The sequence below is a fragment of the Falco naumanni genome, chromosome 2, assembly GCF_017639655.2.
Source record: "Falco naumanni isolate bFalNau1 chromosome 2, bFalNau1.pat, whole genome shotgun sequence".
Classification (NCBI taxonomy): Eukaryota; Metazoa; Chordata; class Aves; order Falconiformes; family Falconidae; genus Falco; species Falco naumanni.
The window spans coordinates 78236035-78260713 of record NC_054055.1 but is presented as its reverse complement, the minus strand read 5'-3'; the positions used below and the strand labels follow the sequence as shown (position 1 = coordinate 78260713).

Here is a 24679-nt window from a genome sequence, read left to right as displayed (position 1 = left end):
CATTCTAGACCTTTCTCATGTTAGTTACTGGAATCCAAGTTTCCGTGAACGTATTTTCCACTCTTAAGTAAGTATAACTGTTAAGCCTCACTGAACATGGACATGAAGTTTTTCATCTAGCTTTTCTCACATGCTTTCCGAGGACCAGGACCACATAAAAAAGTTTCTCAGTCTCCCTTTCAGTTAAGGTCTGTACAATTCCACTCCAGCTAAGGTATTTCTCTCCTCTCCCTATGCTACTCTTCACATGGGTTAGATTCCCTCCCACACAGAACAGCCCTTCTATTCCAACCCTTTTCTAAATCTTCTGTCCTCACTTTCCCACTAGAATCTATGGACATTGCTTAAAGTGAATTAAAATTTCTGTCTTCCTTTCAGCAGAGGAACCTGCGTTTAAAGTTTTAACTACCACCTTTTCTGGCCTATGAAGTTCTTGTATCATTCACATCCTCAAGGACAGTCTGAGCGACCATCCTGTGATTGAACTCTGTGATGCTCTGTAACATCTAGCATAAAACATAATAAACAACAGAAACTACAAATCCTGTCAGGTCTAGACAAATCATATATATTTGATAGGGCTAGTATGGAGAACTGTTGAAATAAAAACAAGGCATCTTAATAAGGAAAAAATAGTTTGACTATCATTATTAGGTGGAGAAATAAATACCAGTTGCAAACTTTTCAACATGAGATGGCTTCTGTAGAACCCCACAAAACCAGGGATACAGAACAGAAAACTACAATTTGGCAAGAAGTTTTTCTTTGCTTGACAGATGCAAGATATTGTGCAATTCTACTATCCACCTTCTAAGTAAAATAAATCACTTGCCAAAGTCATGCTATATACAAACTATCCTCATGAGATCACCACTCAGCAATAAATCTACTTTGTAATCAGTTACTTGTGTAATTTTGACTAGAAAGATACTTCCATACTCTTCAGAAGTTCCATATAATGATCTTATTGAAATATATTTGTTCTATAAATCAACACAAAACATATTCACCATACTATGTCAGAAGGTTAGAGTTTTAGCTTACTTCCTCATTAAAAAAGGATGTTTCTGATGGGTTTCAACAGGAATTATCTTCAAAGGTATTGAGATTTTTCAGTTGTCAAGAATAAAATATAAGCACATTGAATGAAAGTAACGATGGTAGCATGATAAACAATGAAGACAAGTCACATCTATAGGTGAATCCAACCCTTCTGTAAACGAGTCCTGTTCAGACATCATTATACTTACAGGATGGAAGACTACATCCTGGAAGAGCAGCAGTTCTGAAAAGGACTTAGGAATCACGATGGATAATCATCTAAATTTACAATCTTTTAATGCAAATAACTGAGACTGAAAGATTTAAAAATGCAATCCTTGGAGGTATAAACAAACAAGCAAAGATATAAACTGAAAGGTTCAAGAATGTACCTGCACATACTACACGCACACAGCAATACTGAAATCACTACCAGATGCTGTATGCAGTTCCTATGTCCACGCTTTAGAATGGATTTTAGAACATCTGAAGTTTCAGAAGAGCCATAAAAGTTTTACAGTTAAGAGATTTAAGGAACTCCATCTATATAGGTTATTAAAGTTAACATATTTTTATGTGAATAAAGTGAAATTGTTTAAAACTAGAGTAGTTACTTGTTATTCTAATAGACAGCTAGCTATCTGATGGTCAGCAGCTGTAACTAAACAGTCCTAAAACTGAAGGAGGACTTAAGAGTATGGAAAATAAACTAGCTGAATCACTCAAGAGACCCAGAAAAATCCTCACACTTGAAGAACCTATATGAAAAATCAGCTATCTTTTTCAAAAGTATGTTCTACTGCACCCAAAAGATATGGACTTCATGATGCAGAAGTAACTAGATTGAATTCTAGGGATAATGGCATGCCAGACAGATTATTTCATTATCATGGTCACCTCTGGCCTTAAAATCAGCTAGTCTGTAATAGGTAGAAAGCTGCAGTGCATATAAGAACATTCAAACTAACAGGTGATAATATAAAGAACTCAAACTACAAGTACAGTCCATCAGAATCAAGCAGAGCTGTGTTCATACATCATTGATTTGTATACCTCGCTGTTTCAATTAAAAACTCAAAATTATCTGTTATGCCTCCAACTTTTACTTTCATATTTGTAAGTCTGTTTCAATGTATCTGATATTTACATATTATAGTATAATTATACCTACCATACCATGGCTTGGAGTAGGTTAATTGCATAGGAAGATTTACTATGTTTACATTTTTTCTTAAATTACTCTTTTTTTTAAAAAGCACAGTAAAGAGTCTGAGGACAAATTATTCAACTGTTTATCATACATAAGACTGCATGACTATAATACAAAGGGCTTGTCTTTTCATTTAACGTTACAATATACACAGCAAGTCCGGACTAGATCTTACAATCTGAACACAGGTATTTAACCTTTTCCATGCTGTTTATGTTTACAATGCACAGAAGTCCTGTAACCAAACTGTGTAGTAAAGCACACAAAACTGGACTGTAACATAACACAGTATGCAGAAGCACTGGATTTTATGATTTCTTCTTTATGTAGATTTTTTTTAAACTGCTTTATTTTTTGGTGCTTGCTAAGGTGTGGCAACCTGCGCACACAAAAGTTACCCAGATTTCATATTACCCTTATATTCCTAGACAGCAGTAAGTACTGCATTCCTTTTTATATTGCTAAACTCAGCATCCTGTTTCTAAGGTGACAGCCTTCCAAATCCTGTAAACTCCTCTGAATTACTGAGTTTAAAAATAAAACCAAAAAGAAAACAGAAAAAAAAAAAACACTTTCATCCACAGGGTTGACGTGTCAATACAAAAGAAATATGGATTGCTTGATTTAAAAAAAAAATCATGATTTACAAAAAAATGGTAATCCCAAATAGTCAATCCCATTTACATGGTAGTCAGCTGCTGCGTTGCCACTGTAAGTATAAAAAATTCCACCTTTTAGTCTGAAAAAATGACTTAGCCACATGGAATAGACCAGTATGAACTCTGAATTTTCTGCTAAATTGGCTTTTAAAAGGGCTTACTGGCAGAGGTAGATCACTGCTTCTGTAATACATAATGGGCAAACAATGTTAATCTGGGATGGGCAATCAATGAATTACCCTGATCCTTTCGAATGTTCTTCACGGAGCTTTTACTTTTCATAAAATAAGTCTCTGAATGGGCCCCTAAATTTTGCAACTGCCAAGCTGACTGTGTTATATTAAGGCAGCATTACCCAAAAATTAGGCACCTGTTAAATACAGCCTGCTAACCTCAGGTCTCATGTGAGTGTTTTGCTTTACTCAGACTATTATTTTGGACCTGTTCATGCAATCAAGGTCTTGCCTTCAAGTTTACAATTACGTTAATAAGGAATACAAGAATCAACTGCTGGTTTCATAGCTTCTGGATCTAGTGTCCCTTTTACCTTCAGAAGCCTGAACACATTTATAATGCAACAGATGTTATAGTCTCAAAGTAGATGTCAATCTATTATGTTCAGTACACAGATTGCTGTAATGTATTGGCTATGAATTCAACAACAGTTCCAGTTTTGTTTAAGCAATAGTACAGCCGTAATTTTCAACTGACATTTAAAAATGGTCTAGTTACACCTTGTGTCAAAGTGCAGAACTGCTACATTATTGGTTACAGACATCTATGTGCTATAAAAACAGCTTTGGTACAATAAATTATCAAAAAAGAAAATAAATTTTTGTAAAATTCACAGCATAATTGTGAGGCAAAAAAGCAGTCACATAAAATTCTGCATTTTTTATAAATGTTCAGGATGAACAGAAGACGTCTTTGTGCAGAAGTAATGGTGGAGAAACCACGTGCCGAGAAAAAGCAAAAGAAAAAAGAAAAAAGCAGGAAGGGACACAGTTGTAGCTATTTCCATCAAACGCAAACCACTACTCCTGTGACCTTCAACCAATAAGGAAGTCAACTTTATGACACACGCAAAGTGACCTTGCAATACCTTACAATAAGTGGGTCACAAAAGTCTATTTTAAAAGAAAGGCCTCTTGAATTACCCATTCTCTGTGTTTTCAGCATTAAGGACTGTCTGCAAAAGCATGTCCAAAAGTGATTGCATCTGAAATGGTAGGCTCTTCTAACTTAAGAGTCCAAATCCATAAGGCCAAAGGTTATCCCAAAGACCACCACTTAGACCTCCCCAGGACTGGCCAGGACCGACCCGTTGATTGCTTCTCAGTGCACCTCAGTTATGAAACCAGTCATATTTCAATACTAACTGACTGTGGTCTCCAAAATATGAGACCCACAGAATCCCATTACAATTGCTGCTTTGATCCTCAGTAGATTCAGAAAAGGAGAGTTCTGATCACCGCCACTTAGCATGCTTAATGTGCCTTACAAACTCCATTACAACCGTCCCTTTTTACAGCTGAAGAATATATATTTGTGTAATCTGAAGGTCCCTCTTTCTTACAGTACTGCATTTCTGTGCCCATGTTTGTTTGGGGAACTAAAAAAAAAAATAATAATATATATATTACTCACTCCCCTCCCACCCAAAAACTTCAAAGGGCCTTTTTATAAATCATGTGCAATGCCTTTAAAAAGAAACTAGTTTGCAACTACAACTAACATTTGAACAATAACCCCTGCTGAATGAGACAAAAAAAACCAAAAAACCCTCCCCAAAAAACCAAACTATGACTAGGTTGTGGCAAGTTAAGATGAGGGAAGCAAAAGGTGAACACCACTAAGCTATCTGTTAAGGTGGGTCCAAGACATGCCTCTTAAAAAAAGAAACCAACCAACCCCCGCCCCCCCCAAAAAAAACCAACAAAAAAAACTTCATTGTCCCTTTGCAATCTTTTCAAGTTTAAAAAAATAGTCAGCTTTGCCCTCCTGTAGCGGTTCAGTGAGTTTATCTCCTTCTGATTCAAGCAGCTTTGCACTTTGTTTTTGGAAAAACACCACTTCTATAAAAACACACAAGAAACAAAGTTAATTTCAGTTTAGTCACGAGCTAGCCACAGGACTTTGCTGAACACAAACTCCTGTCATGGGAGACTCTTCTCTATCAATTCCTTGCCTCATTGCAAGGTGTCCTTCAGTCATGTAATGAGCAGGACCTGTATTAGCAGAAAACTGGTATGTTGGATGTCCAGCTATGCCAGTTTCTTGGCGCGGATTAGAGTAGACTGTTAAATTCATGTCCATAGCTCCATTTTGTCCAAAGTCCAAGGTATTAGCAGCCACTGGGCGGTTCTGATAGGCCTGATTGCCTTGGTTACCAGTAGAGGAGGAAGATGTAGAGGAAGAAGTAGTTGAGGAAGACAGGGATGTCATGGAGTGGTGACTGTGGCCCACCTCCATAGAATCCTGGGTGGAGGAGCTGTTTGTTGGAGAATTGTAGACTCTCGGCCTGGTCCGGCTACCCAAGGCTTGCTGTCCATGATGGTGGTGGTGGTGGTGGTGATGGTGGTGGTGGTGAGAGCTATTTCCGTGATGATGATGTAATGCATTCTGTTGTTGAGGGGTTACATGGAAGGTGGTTTCTTGAACTGGATGATTTTCAACAGTGACCTGTGTAGGAGCTTCAGTGGCTGTCCAACCAATTGGAGGAGGAAACTGTTGTCGAACCTGTGTTAATAAGCAAAATAAAAATGGAAACACTTACTCCAATCTGTCCATTTGCAATATATGAGAGGGATTAAGTTATTAATGTTTATGCTAAGTTTTAAAAAAGTTAACCAAACTTGCAGTTGCAAAATTATTCTAGAAATGTAGGCATGTCGTTAAGAAGCATTTCTAATAATGTAACCTTAAGAAAAATGAGTTCACATTCCGGATGCTTTTTTCAAACAAGTCAGTCCAATATGAGACCTTACTGTCAAAATTATAGAAACAGCTTTATGCAATAGCAGTAATGCACAATGTAATATCTGTATACCACCTAGAACAATAAGGCCCTGATCTCCGACTCAGGCCTCTGGATACAATATGCATACTAAGCTAAATTAATACCTCGCAGTTCATATCTTGAACAGTGTTAACAGCCTTAGAGGAGTACTAACCCACACCTCTGGAAGTAAACACCTGATTAAAGATTACTAAAACATCAAGATCTAGCTACACACCAATTTGCTGCATAAACTAAATTGTCTGCTTGGGAGAATTTGTATTTTTATTTGTTCTGTACTAAAATAAAAACATTACTGAACTACTGCTGTTGCTTCTTTCCAAGAGTAAGTATTGAATAAACACTAATTCATCAATGATAATGTTGGTGAAGTACCTGAACACCACAAAATGGAAGTAAGAACTCCTGCAGGAGTCCGCTGAAGTACAAGCCAGTTCCTCACTGGGTTGGAAGATGCATAGTTCTGTGTACCCCTACACCCTGTGTAAGATGAAGAAGCACTGACAGCTCCACCTGGCTTATTGCCACTAAGACAAAACCTTCACCTCTGTAGAATCTATGGTAACTTACAGCTACCTGCAGTACTTCTGCCTAAGCAACTGACCTAATGTACAAAGGACTATACAAGACCTGGGGGTAGAAAAATAAACCAAATCTGATGGCTAGTTCCATGTCTAAACCACTTCAATCTTGAATTGAAAGTATTAATTAGTTTTAGGGATTTCATATTCTCAGAAAATTCATCTAAATCAGACAAAAGCTCTACTTAAGCATACCTGCGGGCTGTGTGTTTCACAGTCCATAGCTTGAACAGCAGCAGTGAAGTGTCCACCACTATGTCGATGCTGGTGTGTGGGGTCTGACCGCGCCCTTCCACTGTTGCTTGTTCCAGAAGACCCACCTATAAAATCATAACATCCACAATAACTAAAGAATCCCAAAATTTACATTAAGTGGTAAAACAATGACAGTATGAAGATATGTAAATTGCTTCACAGTAAAATTACAAGACCCATCATAATCACTCACATTTTTACGCATCCACTTTTTATATTTTATTGGAGCAGTTACCTGTTCCAGCTGATTAAAATAATTGTTTTGATGAGGATGACTGACATTTGTTTTTTAACAACTTTTTTAAAAGAGAGAGAACATTTATCTGGGAAAGACGCCTTTGATGCGATTAGGAAATACAGCTTTGTTATCTGTTAATCAGAAAAACTTACCTGAGCTTGAAGACGTACTAGAGGTGGTTCCTGAAGATTGTGACTGCTCCATGGCAGGACTCGTAGACACACTGTTACTTGTGTTTGTACCTTCGTCTGCTGTTTTCTTAAAGAAACTATGCTGTAGGGCATAATAAGGTTGAATTCGTGTCTTAGGGTCATAATCAAGCATCCTTAAGATGAGGTCTTTGAACTTCAAGTAGTCAGCTACAGTATGACCCGATTCCCCAGCACGACGTCCACCTGGTCCTCCTGTTTCAACTCCTAGTATATTGTGAAGTTTCCGAGTTCCGGGTGGTTTGTATTCCTGTTGGGAAGTCAGAAATTGCTTGAAATCAAGTTATACAATAAGCCTTGGATATGCAGTTTAAATGTGCCATAAAAGGAAGTCAGTCACATAAAAGAAAGAAACTATTCAACATTACAGAAAGTGTTATTTAATCAACCTCACCACATGGAACAATAACAAACAACAATAAAGCCACATTTTCAGTAAGGCAAGATGTAGTAAAATCTTAGTAGTAAGTAACACCTTACCATTGTTTGTTTGTTTTTTTTTTAAAAGAAACCGCCCATGTTATCATGCTCATTATGTAACCTACCCTTTTTCCATCTTTGGTCTTCTTCAAGTTCCAAGTGCCATCTGGCAACTTCTCAAAGAACTTTCTTGCTTTTGGTGCTTGGTCAAGGATGTGGGTAGGTGGTATCCCCAAAACTTCCACTATTTTATTCATTTGATCCACCTGTTCCAAACAAAGAATATTTGTGAAGAACACAATAACTGAACAGTGTGACACAGTGACATTTAGTCACATGGGAAGCAATTGTTAACTACCCATACAAGTTCTAAATAAATTATGAGTTTAAGAAAAATCCAGTTATGTACAAAACAAATTAGTGAATGAGTAGTAAGAGGGAGGACCCAGAAACAGAACATTACTAACAGGCAATTTACAGTTCTGAAAAAAGACATTGCTGTCTTTGACGTTTACTCATTTTAGAATTACTAGACTTCGCTAATTTATGCATTAAACAGATGAAAGTCATGATGAGAATGAACAAGACAAAACAAAAAATCAGATTACTTGTACCATAGTATAGCTGCATACCTCATTTGCCCCGCTAAAAAGAGGCTCTCCAGTGTGCATCTCAACTAAAATACACCCAAGGGACCACATATCAATTGCAAGATCATAAGGCATTCCCAGTAGCACCTCTGGTGATCGATAAAAACGACTCTGGATATATTGGTATATCTGAAATAAAAGTATCTAAAGGTAATACACAGCATCTGAAGAGCACTATAATGATTCTGTATTACAAAACAGAACTACCATGAAATAGGTTTTTGGTGTCGGAAAAGCCAAGGTATCAGTGATACTATCTATACGTTACATTAATAAAAATATATAAGTGCTAATTCTTAAGGAAATGCTACCATTCATACTCTCTCAAAAAAAAAAAAAAAAGAAAAGTGAACTCATTCATGCATGATGTCAATATTCTACACTTCCAGGCTGATGAGTGTAATCTCATGCAATTACAGGTAATCATGCAACACAATTTTAGTCTGGTATCATCCTAAGAAAAACTATTCCACATGCCACATCAGAATCACTAACATTTCAGACAAAACCAACAGTAAAAGATCAAAAGCCACAATTATGATGTGATTAAATGAGATGAAATTATCAGTTGATTCCAGGAACAAGAAAACAACACATGGGAAAAAGCAACCTCCTTCCACCCCCATCTATCCTGCTCATTTCACAAGACTGGAATCTTGATTTTAAACCTGGAGACTGGTTTAAACATAGGCATATCAAAAAATCTCAAAAAACAAACAAAAAACCTCCACCAAAACCTTTAACAGAAAAGAACCTGAACTCCAAAACCCTTAACAGTAAAATACACAAAACAAAACTGTACTTTATATTCTAAGTAACATACAATCTTATCCAGTGCTCTCCACAAACATACCAATACTTCCTTACTGCTTTTTAAGTTAAGTCTAATGAGTAATTACACTAGGTTTTTGTATTTGTGCTTCTTAACATCTCAAAATTATCTTATTATTCACCTAAACATACCAGGTCTCCTTTCACCTCATGGTGTCCTCATCTACCCTGGGCGAAAAGCTCCTGATTTATAGCAAAAAGTCTTATTATTAATCTAAATATATGTCTCATCGCTGTTTTCAATACCATATTCAATATTCTGATCTGCTCTTCCCAAACTTACTATCAGAAAAAGTGACAGGGTGCTGCTACTGGCCAGTCCCAACTCCTCAAGACAGAACTGGGGGACTTCCGTTAAAGGCAGACAGTCCATTAAGTTTCTTAACTCTTCTCATATAATGATCCCATCTGCAGCATTACTAGTCACACCGCTGAAACTTCATTTCTTTTTTCAAATGTTTCATATTTTGGGGAATGTTTTTTGTTGATTTGTTTAGATTTTTAACATCCAGCTTTCTCAAAGCAAAAAGAGATTGTTTACAAGTTCATGGGTAAAATCGGCAAAGGTACAGAACAGGCCTGGGAAGGCTCAAAATCCTTTTCCAAACAAACTAAAGTTAACTTCTATCTATACAGGTCTTCCCTATCTCTCTAGCTAACAATTTTTTTCCAGTGCAAACAACTAAAGCAAAGGTACCCTGAACAGAAGTGGTCACTGGCTCAGCCAAACATTATTCTTACAACCAGGAAAGAGTCTATTTGTACTAGGACTATAAGGTGCAAGCTGAACACGACATCCTGATAAACTTTTCACTGAGCAAACTGCTGGTACAAATCAAAGCTCTCCCTGAAGAAAACAGGCTTTGATATCCCAGCAGAATTATTTATCATCTTAATATTGTATATATTTCAGTATTTTTTAAAGGAAATGCAGAGCTAATTGGCTAAGCCAGACAGACTATGCTCAACAGACTCTAAAAGCTCAAATAAAAAACGCACTCATCTTCCAAGTATATGAACAGCAGAACACAAATAAAAAATCCTGGACCACTACTGAACAGTACAGATCTACCCTAACCTGAAGAACTGTCAACAGAAAGCAATTTGCCCCTTTGTCCCAGAAATGCTTCGCGCATATGCATCTTTATTCATAGTAATATCACCACTAAACTCAATTTGTTTTTCCACAGTTGCTAACGTGTTTATAAAAATGGGTTATTTATAACCAGTATCTTTAAAAGCCAGCTACTACACTGTCTCAACCCTTGAATATCTTATCTCCAAGGCATACTAAATAGAGGACACGATAAAGTGGAAGGAGTAATACATATGGAGTAAGAAAATAATAAAACAAGTATTTTATTTAATAGCACTGCAGACTTCTACAATCAAGTCCTGATGCATTCTTCATTAATATAGCATAAAAACATAACCAAGGAGAAAAGAAAGATGTAAAGTTTATCACTATGATGAAAGTTTATTTACTATGGCACTAAAAATTCATATTTAAAGCTCCTACAGACTGTTGATCTCTGGCACATTACATAAAAATTAAGTCACCATCAATAAAGTTTAAATGAGCCATCTAGGTATTATGACTTTAAAACCACTAATTTTTAATAGGTATCCAACAGTAGCATCAACAGAATTTTTACTAATACTCACCCTCTGCCCAAGTTGACACGAACTGCCAAAATCAACAATCTTGATAGCGCTTCGTTTGGGGTTACAGAGCAGGATATTCTCAGGTTTTAGGTCACAGTGAATGATACTCAGTTCAGGAGTTGCCAGAAAAAGCAGTGCAGTGCACATCTGCTGTGCAAATTTTCGTGTCAGGTTCAATGAGACACCTCTAAAGTTGGTGTTCCGCAACAGATCATACAGATTGTAGGACAGCATTTCAAAGACTAAGCAGAGGTGGTTTCGAAACATGAAGTGGCGCTTCAAATGCACTTTAGAAAGGGGAAAAAATAATTAACACATATCTTGTGTGGTAAGTAATAAATGCTAACGCTTAAATATTTTAATCAATATGTATAAAGCCGACGTGTGAGTAAGATAATACAGCATTACTCCCTTCCACAACTGCCCCTGCCCCCTGGATAAATGATAATTTACAGAATATCCCTGCTACACATAGGGTCCAGGGGGGCACTTTACACATCTGAAGTGTCCTCAGTGCACCTCAGTATAGCTACATTAACCAAAACATTATTTACAAGCAGAAGGAATATTTTTTCAAAATAAGCTATCACTCCCCTATTAGCCAAGGCAAACTCAATTGTGTGTAAATAAAAATATCAGCAAAAGACAAGAAGACAAACTGTGTGTAAAAACCTTTGTCACAACGCTTTTAATCTTTTTCAGAGGAGAGTTCATTTCTTTACACTCTTAAAGCTAAAACTGTATTCATGTCCAAGCAGATTGGAAAGAAGTGTGCATACAGCAGCATTCTTAACAGTAAAGCAGATCCTCCACTTTAGACTCAACTATTTATCAGGAATTTCCATTACATTTACAGCGAAAATATCTGACCATCAGATTAATCTAAAATATACTCAGACATTACTGCAATTTATAAGCCATGACTTCAATTGATTACTTCAATTAATAAAATGGATCAATATCCCAAAGGCATTATATTCACTTCAATCAGGCATAATCTCAATTTATGAAAACAACCCATCTAGTCCAAATCCAATCAAATTTTCTCATGAAATAGGTGAAAAATTCATCTGATTCATCTGTTTAGAGGCAAGACAGATTTACTGGTCTGTCAGTCACTCAGGTTGGTTGCCACAAGTAAAAGAAAATTGAAATAGGGAAAATACTTCAGCCCTCAGATAAAAAACAACACACACCCATTTCTGTCATATTATTAGCGCAGTAAGAATTCAGACTTTCAGTTGAGGTCATTACTTGGTGTCCTATGGATTTTTTTTCCCTTCCATTATCCTAAGGCAGTTCTTTATGTGTCCCTTACAACTTACCCGTAATAATACCGTTTGCTTCCACCCTGATGTCAGTTCCTGCAATACACTATTGTCTAGACCTTTCATATTTTCTCATCCTTGCCGTATTTCCACTATCCTCCCATCATGAAAGCACCAGCACCTTTTCATGTCCTTGTGGTCTTCCTATACTCGATTCCAATTCCTCCCCACACCACCTAAGCCTGCTGGACCTGCCAACCTGGCAAGAATCACCACTTACACCAACTGATTTGTAACTTCCAACATGCTACTGACCAGACAGTACCACCTGCAGCTGCCACACAGCTCAAATAGTTTGGGTAAGAGCTGAACTTGCCACATCTTTCCTCCAGTGAAGACATGGTATTTGAACGTTTCTCCTCCACTCTGCCACCAATTTCACAAAACTAGAAGACCTTTATGCATCGTTACGCTTGTGTTAGGTCTGAATGAGACCAGTTACAAGGTCTGAAGATAGTAGAGGAGATCTGACAGAAGTGTAAGCAGTTAAGCATTATGTCCTTAAAAATCAGGCTACAGCATATTTAACCACGTTTTTCCTGAAGTCTACATTTTACATTACATAGTATATTGCAATACCTGCAATGACTTATTCAGCAGCATCACATATCTGAAAGCCTATGTGAGGGTGAATTGTCCTCATGCCCTACAGACAATTTATTTTTTACATTAATATACTGAATGCTTCAATTAAGTCTTGTTGCAAAAGTATGTTCCAAAGCAACTGTTCCTATACTTATAAATATTTTCCAGTGAAGTGTCTAGAGATACCAGTTTTCTATGTTCAGTTTTTGCACAGCATGCAGTACAAGGTATTCATTCAAAACGTTATGTTTGGGATTTTTGATCTTTACTGATGCTGTCATGTTCATTTAATAGTGTTAAATAAAAGGAGACCTATTCAAATAGACCCTAATAGATTTGGAAAAGAGCTTGAAACAAGCCTAAAACAAGCACGAATTCACCTTCCTAAGCAAAGGCAGTATATATTATTTCTCCACTGTTGAAAATTATCAGAACTTTTTTTTTTTCCCTTCTTTGTTTCAGCACTGCTTTCTATATAGTCACCCTGCCTTAAATCACAGAGGGAGATTATATGATGTTTTGGACCATTTCATTTTACCTGATGTTACAGACAGATTCTTGGAAGATTTAAAGTTCAAGAGCTTATTTGATGAAGCCTGTAGTGTCTTCATTTGCTACCTATTAATCTGAAACTGGTCACGTCTTTAATGTTCCTGAAACATCTTTCTGACTTAGTATGCTGTCAAGTTTAGTAAACACGTTATTAATAAATTTAACTTAAAAATACCTTTAAAACTTTTACACTGAATACATAAAATGTATTCTGAAGATAATATAATTTTCTATAAAACAAACTGAAGCGTAACTGAATACTCATCAGATAATTTAATACCAAAGTATATTAACATTATTTCTAAGGTGTTTTTTTCTAAACTACAAAAAGAAAAATTAGTAATCCAATATATACATGCAAATCAGAAAAGCACAGCTGTTAGTATATCCAATTCTACAAACTAAAGGATGCTTAAAACCAGTCTTATTTTCCTTAATCACTCTTTTTCATACTTTCCCATCTCTCTTTACAACATGCTGTTGTTTCCTTCCATCATCTTTTTTCCCAGTTCTCCACTCCAGAGGACTCACAGGATCTAATAAACTTTTTACACAAGTTGACTTAATTTCATCATTATTATAAAGTTCAAGTAGCACTATAATAATAAGTCATGGGAATAGCATTCCAACCTACAGGAACCATCAAAATTATAAGCTTTAAAATATTTTCACGGCTACAAACGGGCAAGTCTTAACATTTACACAAATCTTATCTTAGTTTTGTTAAACAAAATGTTGAGCTTTCTAAACATACATGATCAAAACATAATGGTTAAGCTAGCCATAAAACTACTGTATGATGCTGGTTTACACCACATATGCCTGCTTTTATCCATGATGATTCTGAGATAATTTACGATGTATTCAAAGTAGTGAAAGAGATGTTAACTACTACAGACCACAGCTTCTGTGGAAAAGGCTGTCCGTGGCAACTTCTTCAGGTGTCCATATAATTAACTGGAAAAAGAAAATTCTACAAAAGATCTCAATGCTACTAAGTAGTAAGTGTTATCCCAAATGATTTTATACATTATTCTTCTGGATCTGGTCCAGTTGCAAAGCAAATTGAAAAATTTGCACTAAATAATACTAATAAAAGTTGTATTATGAATTTCTTTAGCACCAGAATTATCCTACATTATATAGCAAGATCTAAAATATTCACAACAGGATTAAATAAAAACAGAGTAACTATTAAAATACCTATATAGTACTTCATCTCAGTGTCATGTTTGTTCATAAGCTCGAGCAGTCGCACTTCAATCTGGGCTTGGTTTAAGAAAGCCTTCTTGTTTTTTATTATTTTGATAGCCACCCACTCCTGTTCCACTCGATCATAAGCCTTTACAACCTGAAAAAGTCAAATACATCAGTAAAATCTCTCAGGTTTTCAAAATACAGCTAAACTCAACTTTCTAAACTTTCTTCACTTTCTGAATTCACACATAACATTTTTTGAACTTTTATTAAATTTCTTTTCTCAAATTTCTTCTCTCACTTGATACTACAATAAAGCCACAATTGATCATGTGATGTTTATTGCAGTGAAGTCACAAAATAGAACTGAGGCTCCAACTGAGGCTTCACTAAGGCAAGCACTATATCCAAATGCAATTATCAAATCACCAAAAACAATACTGTAAAAAGACTGGCAAAATCTGAGAAAAAATAACAAAAGAAATCCTCCTTCCCTCCATCCTCCTTCCAGCCTTCTTCTCAAGACTTGTCTAGAGCAGTCTATGAAGAGCTATGAACAGTCAAAAATGTTACTAAGTAACATTTGTAATAGGTAATACCTAGCACTAAACTTGTCTTAATTTAAAAAACCAAGCCAAACAGCTAAGAATGTGAACTGATAGCAAAAGGCTGAGGATTTTCTCATTGCAAAATGCTTCACCAGGTCTACATACTTGAGTATATTCAAATTTAATCTGTAGTAACAAGAAACAGCACAAAATACCAGTGCCCAGAGCAGGCACTCAGTATAATAGGATTAAGGAAAAAGTTTGATTTCAAAATGAAATAGGAATACCACTCCAAATGAAATGCATGATTCACATGAAATACAGGTTGCTCACACATTACCTGTCCAAAGGAGCCTTTGCCTATTAAAGAGTCAATTTCATAACGATCCATCCACTTCTCCCCATTTTTTACAATATAGTCATAGTTGTCATCATCATAGCCATCATTGTAAACTTTTCTCTCCTTTTTATGACTGGAATCATCTCCTTGGCCCTGCTGATGCCGCCGTTTTTTTTTTTGCATAGTAAACCTAAACATGAAAGGTACACCAATTAAGAGTGCTTTTTAGAACAACAGTTCAATATGGAATAGAATCAACTTTTTATAATCATCGTACCTAATCCTGTGTTTTAAAATGCAACTTCTACTACTGGAAAAACAAAAAATCCTCTCCTGCTCACTCCATCTGAAGTCATGTCATTATACCAAAGCAAAGTCTTGATAAATAAAGATATACCACAGTACACTATACACACAGCAAAATTAAAAATGGTAAGTAGCCTGGAAACCAAGAGTTATCAGTTACTTTTCCACAAGACTGAAAAAGAAGAATTCCAAGTTAGGCAGTCAGTAATCACTGCAGAAATCACATTTGCTACAATTGCCAAAGAGCTAGAAACAAACTGTCTTCCCATATTAGCCACATAATTTTTATATTTTACATTTGCCAATAATATTTCATTAAATATTTAGGGAAAACACTTTACAATTTTCCTTAAAAGCCCTTAGACACATTCATAAAGGCTTATAGCATGAGCTAAAAGGCTTCATTTGTGCCACTCGTATTTCCTTACCATGCAAAAGAGAAGCTTAACATTTGTTTATAAAACAACAGAAAATAAAATCCAGGATAAAAAAAGTCTGCTGGACAGAAAGCAGGACCACGACATCAATGATCTCAAAGGAGATGTGAACAACAGAAAGAAAGCATGATTTTTCTAATATCTTCACAAGATTATTAATAGAAAACATACTTAATAATGTATTGCAAACAAAAAACTTCACACCAATACACACTACAAAGATAAATGGAGCCATTACCTCATTAATATGCTTGTATGTTTTGATCAAATCCACGGAGAGTTTCCTCAATGGAGCAGTGGCTGGATCACGGAACGTTTGGGGCATCCGCCTCTGTAATATTACCATATCATAACTTAGAAAAAAAGCTAGGACTTTAATGATATAATTACTAGATCAAATCATGATATTACTCACAGAAATGAGTAATTTCATTGCATTATTTTTTTTCTTTAAACAGACATTTAAAAAATAAAAATAAATACAGGAATCAAAAGAAATTAACAGCTTAGTTAAGTAATTTTAAAATAATTAATTAGAAAAAAATCCCAAGATTCCTACCTCTCCTCCCATTATGCCTAACAGGCTTAATCCCAATAAACAGTTTTCCCCTCAGTTAAAAATAAGCTCCTTTGACAACAGAGATTCTTGCTGACATTACTCCCCTACCTCATGACTGATACATGAACTGTAACCACATTTAATGTATGGCTGCATTAGAACTACAAATGGAAGTTAACAGTAATAATTACTGCAGAACTGTGGCTGTTTCCACATTTAAACTGCATTAAAACCCAAATAAAAAGACTTTCAGGTCTATCATACTTTGCGATATCCAGGCCTAAATCTAAATCCTAAAGACAATCTAAAGAAATATAAAGCATGTACACGAACACCACACCTACTTTCAAAGTTTTAAAACAACATCCCTGAAAATGTAGTTATGTTCCTCATTTGTGTTTCCTAAAATTGACTACGTTTAGAACAAAATGATCTTCAACAGTAGGCCATTTTTTTACTGGTTTCCTGAAGAAACAAGACTTACGTGTGATAAAATTACTTGTGTGCCTCTTAATTTGCACACATACACCATATAAAGAATGGATCTACCAATCAGCTTCTATTCCTCCTTAAGATTTGTTTGAAATCTTAGAAGATAAAGCTCCTGTTTTCAGGAATGGCAAGCTGGAGGTGAGCAGTATCCCCAGTAAAGAGAAGGCAGAAAGGTCACAAACCATTTTGTTTGGCTAAAGCTGACTACCTGCTCAGCAGACACTTAACAGCACAACTGTACCACCAGACAGTCTGGCAACTTCTCTGTCTCACCCAGTGCGAGCATCATATGGGGAGCTAGGAGAGAGAGCGGTGAGGCTTGTGGGACTGGTCCCCTAGCCTGCCTGCCTCTACTCCCTGCCTTCCCAATGACAGAAAACTGCAGGACAAGTTTTGGAGAAAAGCTTGGTTCTATTTCCTTACTCATTATTAAGAGGGTCAGTGCCACCATTATTAAGAGGGACCAAGTGCCACCACACTCAGCCTTACAACTTTATCTCATCTCATGCCATCAAATACACTCACGTTCATAACCCTCTTCACTTCCAAGAGCTTAATCTCTCATCTGCTGCCTCCTATTACAGCTAAACTGATATGCAGTCTCCTGCAGAGCTGAGGAAAGAGCGTAAGCTGTCAGCAAAAATAATTAAACTGATTTTTGTATCAGTATTGCTGAACTAATAAACAAACTGGAAAAGCATAACTGTCCCTGTATCTTTTATGGTATTACTTAATACATATAATGGCGGCTGTGCAAATAGCTCATTTTTTTTGCTCAATGACCAAATAAATAAATATATCTTTTTTAAAAAATCACACTGAAGTGACCCAAAGAAGCTCTCACAGTCAGAAGAGAAAGAGTCTGTGCTTCTGAAATTGCACCTGAACTCAGGTACCCAAGCAACCATACTAAAAAGCTAAGCTCACACTCTCCTCTGGTGGATGCGCAGACTGCGGGGGTGGAAAAACAAAAGTGTCAGCAAGAGAGAAAACAAGACAGAGCATGGACAAACCAGAGAGTTCTGGAGGAGGAGCGGGGCGGGAAAGGAAGGCTCCTGAGAAATGGCAACAGAAAGCTTTGATGCACACCAGCCCAAATATGCCCACGTAACATTTTTATACCCTGCGAGACTGTGGATTTGAGGTCTTTTTGATTAGGGAATGTTTCTCAAGAGATGATGTGATACAATTAAACATCCCTCGGGGAATTTTAACCCAAGTCGTGTCCAGTTTGTTACATTCAATCTGCTTTTGGATATGCCCACTACTGTCAATTTCCCCTTAGCAAGTTTACCAAATTAATCCCTTAATTCTTTTTAATTACAAGCACGACCATTTTGTAAACATCAGGAAAGTCTGTTTTAAAGTTTCTTAAACAAACTGTTTGAGATTTACAAAACATTTTTGTTTCTTCCTTTCATCTGTCAAACAAATGCAAACCATTAAACAGATCACACCTAAATATGACGTCTTTCAGTCATCTCCCAGCACTGTTAAACTACTAAACAGTGTCTAGTCCAAATCACAATTGTCACTGTTACGGGCTTTTCAGATGCAAGTATTTCCTTTACATTTCTTAATCTGATTTAAAGAGATTATTGGAACACATGAACACTATTTTGCTGGTAAAAGAAACCATGCTGTGGTGCACGAATAGTGGCAGGGACCAGTCTCTGTCCTAGGCTGACATAACCACCACAGGGTCTCCATTACACAAGTTAGAAGTTTTGAGGAAAGAGTCCTAGTGTGGAAGAACTCCACAGTTCAGATCAACTATTCAGACATTAAGGTTGCTCTAATTTGGAAAGGGAATTTGTAGAACAGTATTCATGTTTATTTTCTAATTTATAAGTCAAATTTGCTTGCTTACTGAAAAAAAAAATCTAATTTCAACTCTGAAATAAACAGCTTAGGAAAAAAAAAATATTTTGCTGCTGTTCCCTAGTCATAAATAATTACAATTCTGCAGATTAACCCATGTTGCTTCTTGCCAGTACCTTATTTGAAAATTGTGAGTTGTGCATTTAGGCAGCCACACATGTCTGAGGGCACATTTTAAACCTGTATGAACTTTTTAACAGGTACTTTTTGCTATCCTGGGTTCATAAAGTGTTAGGTGACAGAAGATAAAGAATCGACCTTTTCTCCTTCCCCCTGTTATATTGCAAAATTTGTAACATTCTCTTCTTTTTCCAAGATCCTTTTGGAGACTCTTGTTCCCTTCTTCCTGATGATGGAGGACTATGGAACAAAGTGGTCGTTATCCATTTTAATACACTAACGCTCACAAATTCTTTATCATTGGGCTAGTACTGATTTCCCTCTTAGCTTCAAATGCTCAACCACAAAAGAAAAAAACAAAAGGACAGGAAAAGAAAGATCCTATTGCACAAGCTTCAGTCTCTATCTGGTGGCCAGACAGCAACACTGCAACCTCAGATCTTCCTAAAGATAGAACACAAATCAAAATATATGCTTGTATTTAAACACTGAGAGACAAGAAACTACTTTTGTTACAATTATTTAAGTCAGTAAATACCCATCACACTCTGACTGGTCCACACTTAAGTCTCAATGGAAACAGTACAGCTACCTGCGATGGTACCATGATGAAAATTACAAGTAACAAACTGAAATTTTATTTCCTTACTTATTAATCAAACACACATGACACAGTGCAAAAGGCAAGCAATAGCACCACTTATGTGTACTTGACACATTTGAGACAAACCACGTTTTAAGGAAACTATGACTTTTAACTCAGGTACGTTATTTTAACTAGCAGAGTCTTTGAGGTTTAATGAATGAAGGAAGAAGCAACGTATTTCTCTCTCTTTGGACATACGCTTTGTTACCTAAAAAACAGATGGCACTGCTCCTCACTAAATGCATTTTATTTTGATTACAGGAAATTCTGAGCATTTTTTTTTTCCTGTCAATAGAATGCTTTAATTCAGATTTTTTTAAAAAAAAGAAAGATCCATTACCATCCACATTCATTAAAAGGGGGGGAAAAAAAGAGAAGTTCTTTTTGTGTACAGTACACATTCCATTTCACAAACAGAATAAATAATGAAGATTTTATACTATCAGGGCAACTTTTAGCAAGAATTCCCATTGTAAAGGCCTATATAATAGACTCTCATATTAACTGAATGGATTAGGCTAATCTCCTAACACAACTTGCTGTTCAAAACCTTTCTTGCATCACAATAATATAGGATAGGAAGTCAATGCTAATAGCATATCGCGGTGGGCAGCCACGTAATAATAGACAGTGTCTCCAGAAGGTCAGCAAAACAGATGTCTAATTGCTATAACCACAGTCACACTTCCCCATAATATACAGCAAACTTCAAGTTTTTAGAAAAATTACCAAGGAGAAAAAAGCGTGTGTGTCAAAGAACGAAACAAGTGAAATCTAAGACTATTCTTCAAACTGATTGTACTCAGCCGGAACTGTATGCAGGTAGGGACAAAATTTCAGTCTAACTACTTTAATCACTGACCTGTGTTCTGTGAGTACTTCCCTCCTGTTCTGGCTTCCTTCCCCAAATAAATGAGGTTGTTGAATAAAAGTAATACTAAGAAACAGCTAAGTTTAAAGTTAAAACAGTTAAATAAAACCAGCAAGGAAAGAAGGGTCATCTGCCAAGATTTTACCTTGTCTGACTCAGCACAACAGTTTAACAAAAAAGAAAAAAGCAGGGAGCAGAGAGAGAAAGGGAATGAAAAGCCCCACTCTGAAATTCTTGGTGCCAGAGTGTAAACTCATTTTTCTAAAAAAATGTCTGAGATAAATGGAAAGTGAGAGAAATGCTTCTACTGAAACAAACTGCATGCTCACATTCATGACAGTCTGGTGAAGTCTGACCATCACTAGTACTAATATTGCTGATTAGGTAGCTGAAGTAACTGATAATTTGCTACTGCCTGCTAGAACACATTAACTTTGCAATTATCTAGTTGCAATCAATAAAATCTCTGGCCAGCATCTGGTCAGTAAAACCTAGAATTCTGCTGGTGGTAAGTGATCTTAAGATACATACAGAGAGAAAGATGTTTAGATTGTCAGCCTGACCTTTGAATTCCAAGTGTTTTATGAAAGCTAAACTGTTGGAATCTGTTACCAAAATCTGCCCAGGAATCTCAACTCAACTTTGTTATCAAGTAGATCAGTTTTCTGATCTTTTGTACTTAAACTGAAAAAAGTTCTGGGCGATCCCCATATCTATGATGAAGACAAACATTAGCACAGCAGAAAAGAAACACTTGTCTGAAGTTGTGAAAACTTTTATCTTCTATTCACATCAGGCTGTGTCGAATCGGACAAAGAAGTATTACTGTTTGTTACTGCTGAAGGAGGAAAGTCCCACAGATCTCATCCTTTCTGTTTATTCTAGGTCACACGCTCTTACTGTTTTCCTGAAGCTGGTTCTGGCACTCAAGAGAGGTAAGACCACACAAGCAAGAGCAGGACCCCCATCCTGCCAGCAGGCCTGGGCACTTGGTGAATCACAGATTTAAAGTAAACCATTATAATCCAGCAGGTTTGGGGAAACAAAAGCCTCAAACCTAACTACTGAAGAAAAAAACAAGAAAAAAAAAAGAACAACGAAAAAAAAGAACAACGAAAAAAAAGAAGACAGAGATGGAAGTTCTTAACTGTAATTTAAAACCCCATAAATAAGTGAAAAACAAAGCAACCTGGCTGGCTTTGAAGTATCTTCCTGTTATTTGCTCCTTGCCAGTGATGAGATGAGTAGGTTTTGGTGACCATAGACATAAAGCAATAGGTGCAAGTGAAGCTTATGTAAATAATACTTTAAGGGTAACGCAGAATATAAATACACATAATTTATATAACTTTAATATAAATTGTCATTACTGTTTCCTAACCTTTAATCTGCAACCGTGAATGATTCATAAAAGACCAGAATATGGTCTGCAAGCCATTACAAATCAAAAAACAAGCAAGATAGAGCAGGAATAAAAACAATAAATTAACATTCAAGGCCTAGCTTCCCTATTATTTAGTTATGAATGAAAATCATTACAGGAACTTGAACGATACAATACTCCTCTAAAAACTGAGTCAGTCTTCAACAAAAAGAAAGACAAGAAATAACCTGAAAAAAACATAATAAGGGAGATCATCTTTGCTATTTATCAAAATTACATCATTTACAGAAAATGCTGTTCTACATGCTAAAACTTAACAGCTACTCTTAGCAACTGAGAAGCAGTATCCTTACGTATCTTGCTGCAACCTGAAGAAATTTATTTTCAGAGAAGTACTACATGCTACCTATTCTTTCTATAAAACTTTAGCATCCCAAAAGCTGACACTTCATCCTGGGTTTTAATTTTCAATCAAGTCAATTTTGTCTGGATTTGGACAAAATACTCTGTGTCTACACAGCTCATCAAACGCGACAAGCAAGAAAGGAACCTTCATCACATTTGCATTCTCAATTCTTTCGGTGAAAGAGTCACTCAAAGATAGGCTAAGCTGCTCCGCAAATTATTTAACAGAAGCGAGTTTATCGAAACGATGGAACACTTCACAGGGAGAGAGGGCTGCCTTCCCAACCACCAGGCGAGCTGGCGAGGCAGCGGGCGGCCAGGCGGGGAGGCAGGCGGTGCAGTGCAGCAGTCTGCCCAGCAGATGGTGGCTGGAGCTCGGGAAAGGACAGGAATCTGCCCGCCGGTCCCGGCACAACCGCAGCCGCCCCGGGCAGCCTCCCGCTCGGCTGGCCCACCCGGCTCCCCCGCCAACACGGTCACGGAGCGCTCCCAGGAGCCAAGGGGCTGGCGACTCGCTGTTAACCAACTGTGGGACGCTTGCACCCAAATGGGCGACTTTCAGGCTGTGGAAACCAGCAGCACCGAAGCTGACCCAATCGTCTAGGCTGCTGACAGTCACTGCTGCCTTAGGAAATTCTGGGAAACTGAAGCTCAGAGACGTAACTTCTTGTCTGTTTGACTGGATGCAAGACGTTGCGCTGAAAGGATCTACCCTTTAAGAATTACACCTCCTCTGTCTGCCAAAAGTCACCCTGCTCTTCCTCCTGGTTTTTTTTATGGCTATATTAGATCAAACTACGAAGCAGGCAGACATTCAGCCAATATATTCCTTTTGCTGCCCACGTTAAAAACATGATCCTAACTGTATCTACTTGAAAACAGACATTTGTCACCTTACGTGACTGAAGAGAATTAGCCATTACTAAAAGGTTAGTCTGGTGGTAGAAGCTTTAGTAACAGCCAAGTACATAACAGAAAGAACTAGTTGTGGGATTCCAACGAAGAATGAAACAACCGCACAGGGACGGTTCAGAAAATGATCTCTGCAACTGTTTTACAGAATTGACATATACAGGACAGAACTGCTTTTATCAAGGTCAAAGAGAAACAAGTTGCAGCATATTCAAGGCAATACCTTGAATAAAACAGATTCCTGCAGAAATGTAATAAAGAAAGAAACTGTTAAGATGTATGTATCATTCAAACATTAAAACCTACATGGTATGCTGTTACATCTGGAGCAAAAGGCAAGATGGCAGTCCTCAGCAATGGAGAAATATAAGACAGCAACACCTTCAACAATAGAGGGCCGTGGCATTTATAAGAAGAAAAAAAAAAGTAAGATTTTTATTTCAATCAAGATGAACTACAGCTGACAAAAGGCTATTGAAAGAGAAAGAACAAGAAAATTTTTTTGCAGAGACAAGATTTGATCTAGAACAGATGATCTGACTCACTAGCATAAAGATGTCAGCTGGATTTGCTTTTGCAGATAAGATTAACCAGAAGTGCAGTGCAAAGGCAAAATGCCATTGAGACTCCCCAATAGAGGCTCATATAGAACCTCCACGTCAAACTGGAATCTGGTGAGGAGAACTCTTCCTGGGTCTTGTTGATGGGAGATGCACAAGAACTCAAAGGAGAAAAGAGTCATGAAACGCAAGTAGTCACAAGACTTCAAAGAGTTGGCCACCATCAAAGCCAAAGATGCTGAAAGCAGGTCACAAAGATAAAGGAGTTAACAATTCTGAGCTGCTCAGGCAGAGGGCAGAGGACTGAAGACTTCAACAACTCAATTACAGTAAAATAGGAAGACAGAAGCCACAACGCAGAAAAAACCAAGATGGAATTGGAAAAATAAAAACACTGATTCTATAAAAGAGCGTTAGTGGTACGAAGACAGCTTGACTGCCATTATCAAGGTGGCCAGCTGATCACTTCTTCATATGGATAACTTCCTGAAGCCAAACACAGCTTTTTCCCTACATCTACATCCTCATTTCAATGGGCTGCATTCTTTGGTCAACAATTTTTGGCTATTCTCTGAAAACTATTCTTCAGCTTTCTATTATTCAACTACCATTTTAAAGCCATTGTGACTACAAACAGCAACGGATGGCGATAACATCCTGAAGTTCCTTGAATTTGCTGTTTGGTCTGAAAACATGAACAACTAAGCACTAATGCACACTAAAGCTGACAAATGTGATGCCAGATGGCAGCACTTACATAAGGGGTACCTTGAAAGGT

The 24679-nt window shown here is 37.0% G+C and overlaps 1 protein-coding gene across 1 annotated transcript in view; it reads right to left on the bottom strand.

The window, feature by feature from the left end:
• Positions 1 to 2316: 2316 nt before the first annotated feature.
• DYRK1A (dual specificity tyrosine phosphorylation regulated kinase 1A) overlaps positions 2317 to 24679 on the bottom strand; it is an 87692-nt gene continuing 65329 nt past the window's right edge. Inside the window, 10 exon segments of the mRNA XM_040585075.1 lie at positions 2317 to 5649; positions 6706 to 6830; positions 7156 to 7462; positions 7758 to 7898; positions 8265 to 8411; positions 10779 to 11065; positions 14447 to 14594; positions 15329 to 15505; positions 15507 to 15518; positions 16310 to 16402. Coding sequence (XP_040441009.1) covers positions 5026 to 5649; positions 6706 to 6830; positions 7156 to 7462; positions 7758 to 7898; positions 8265 to 8411; positions 10779 to 11065; positions 14447 to 14594; positions 15329 to 15505; positions 15507 to 15518; positions 16310 to 16402 — 2061 coding nt within the window. The 3' untranslated portion in view covers positions 2317 to 5025.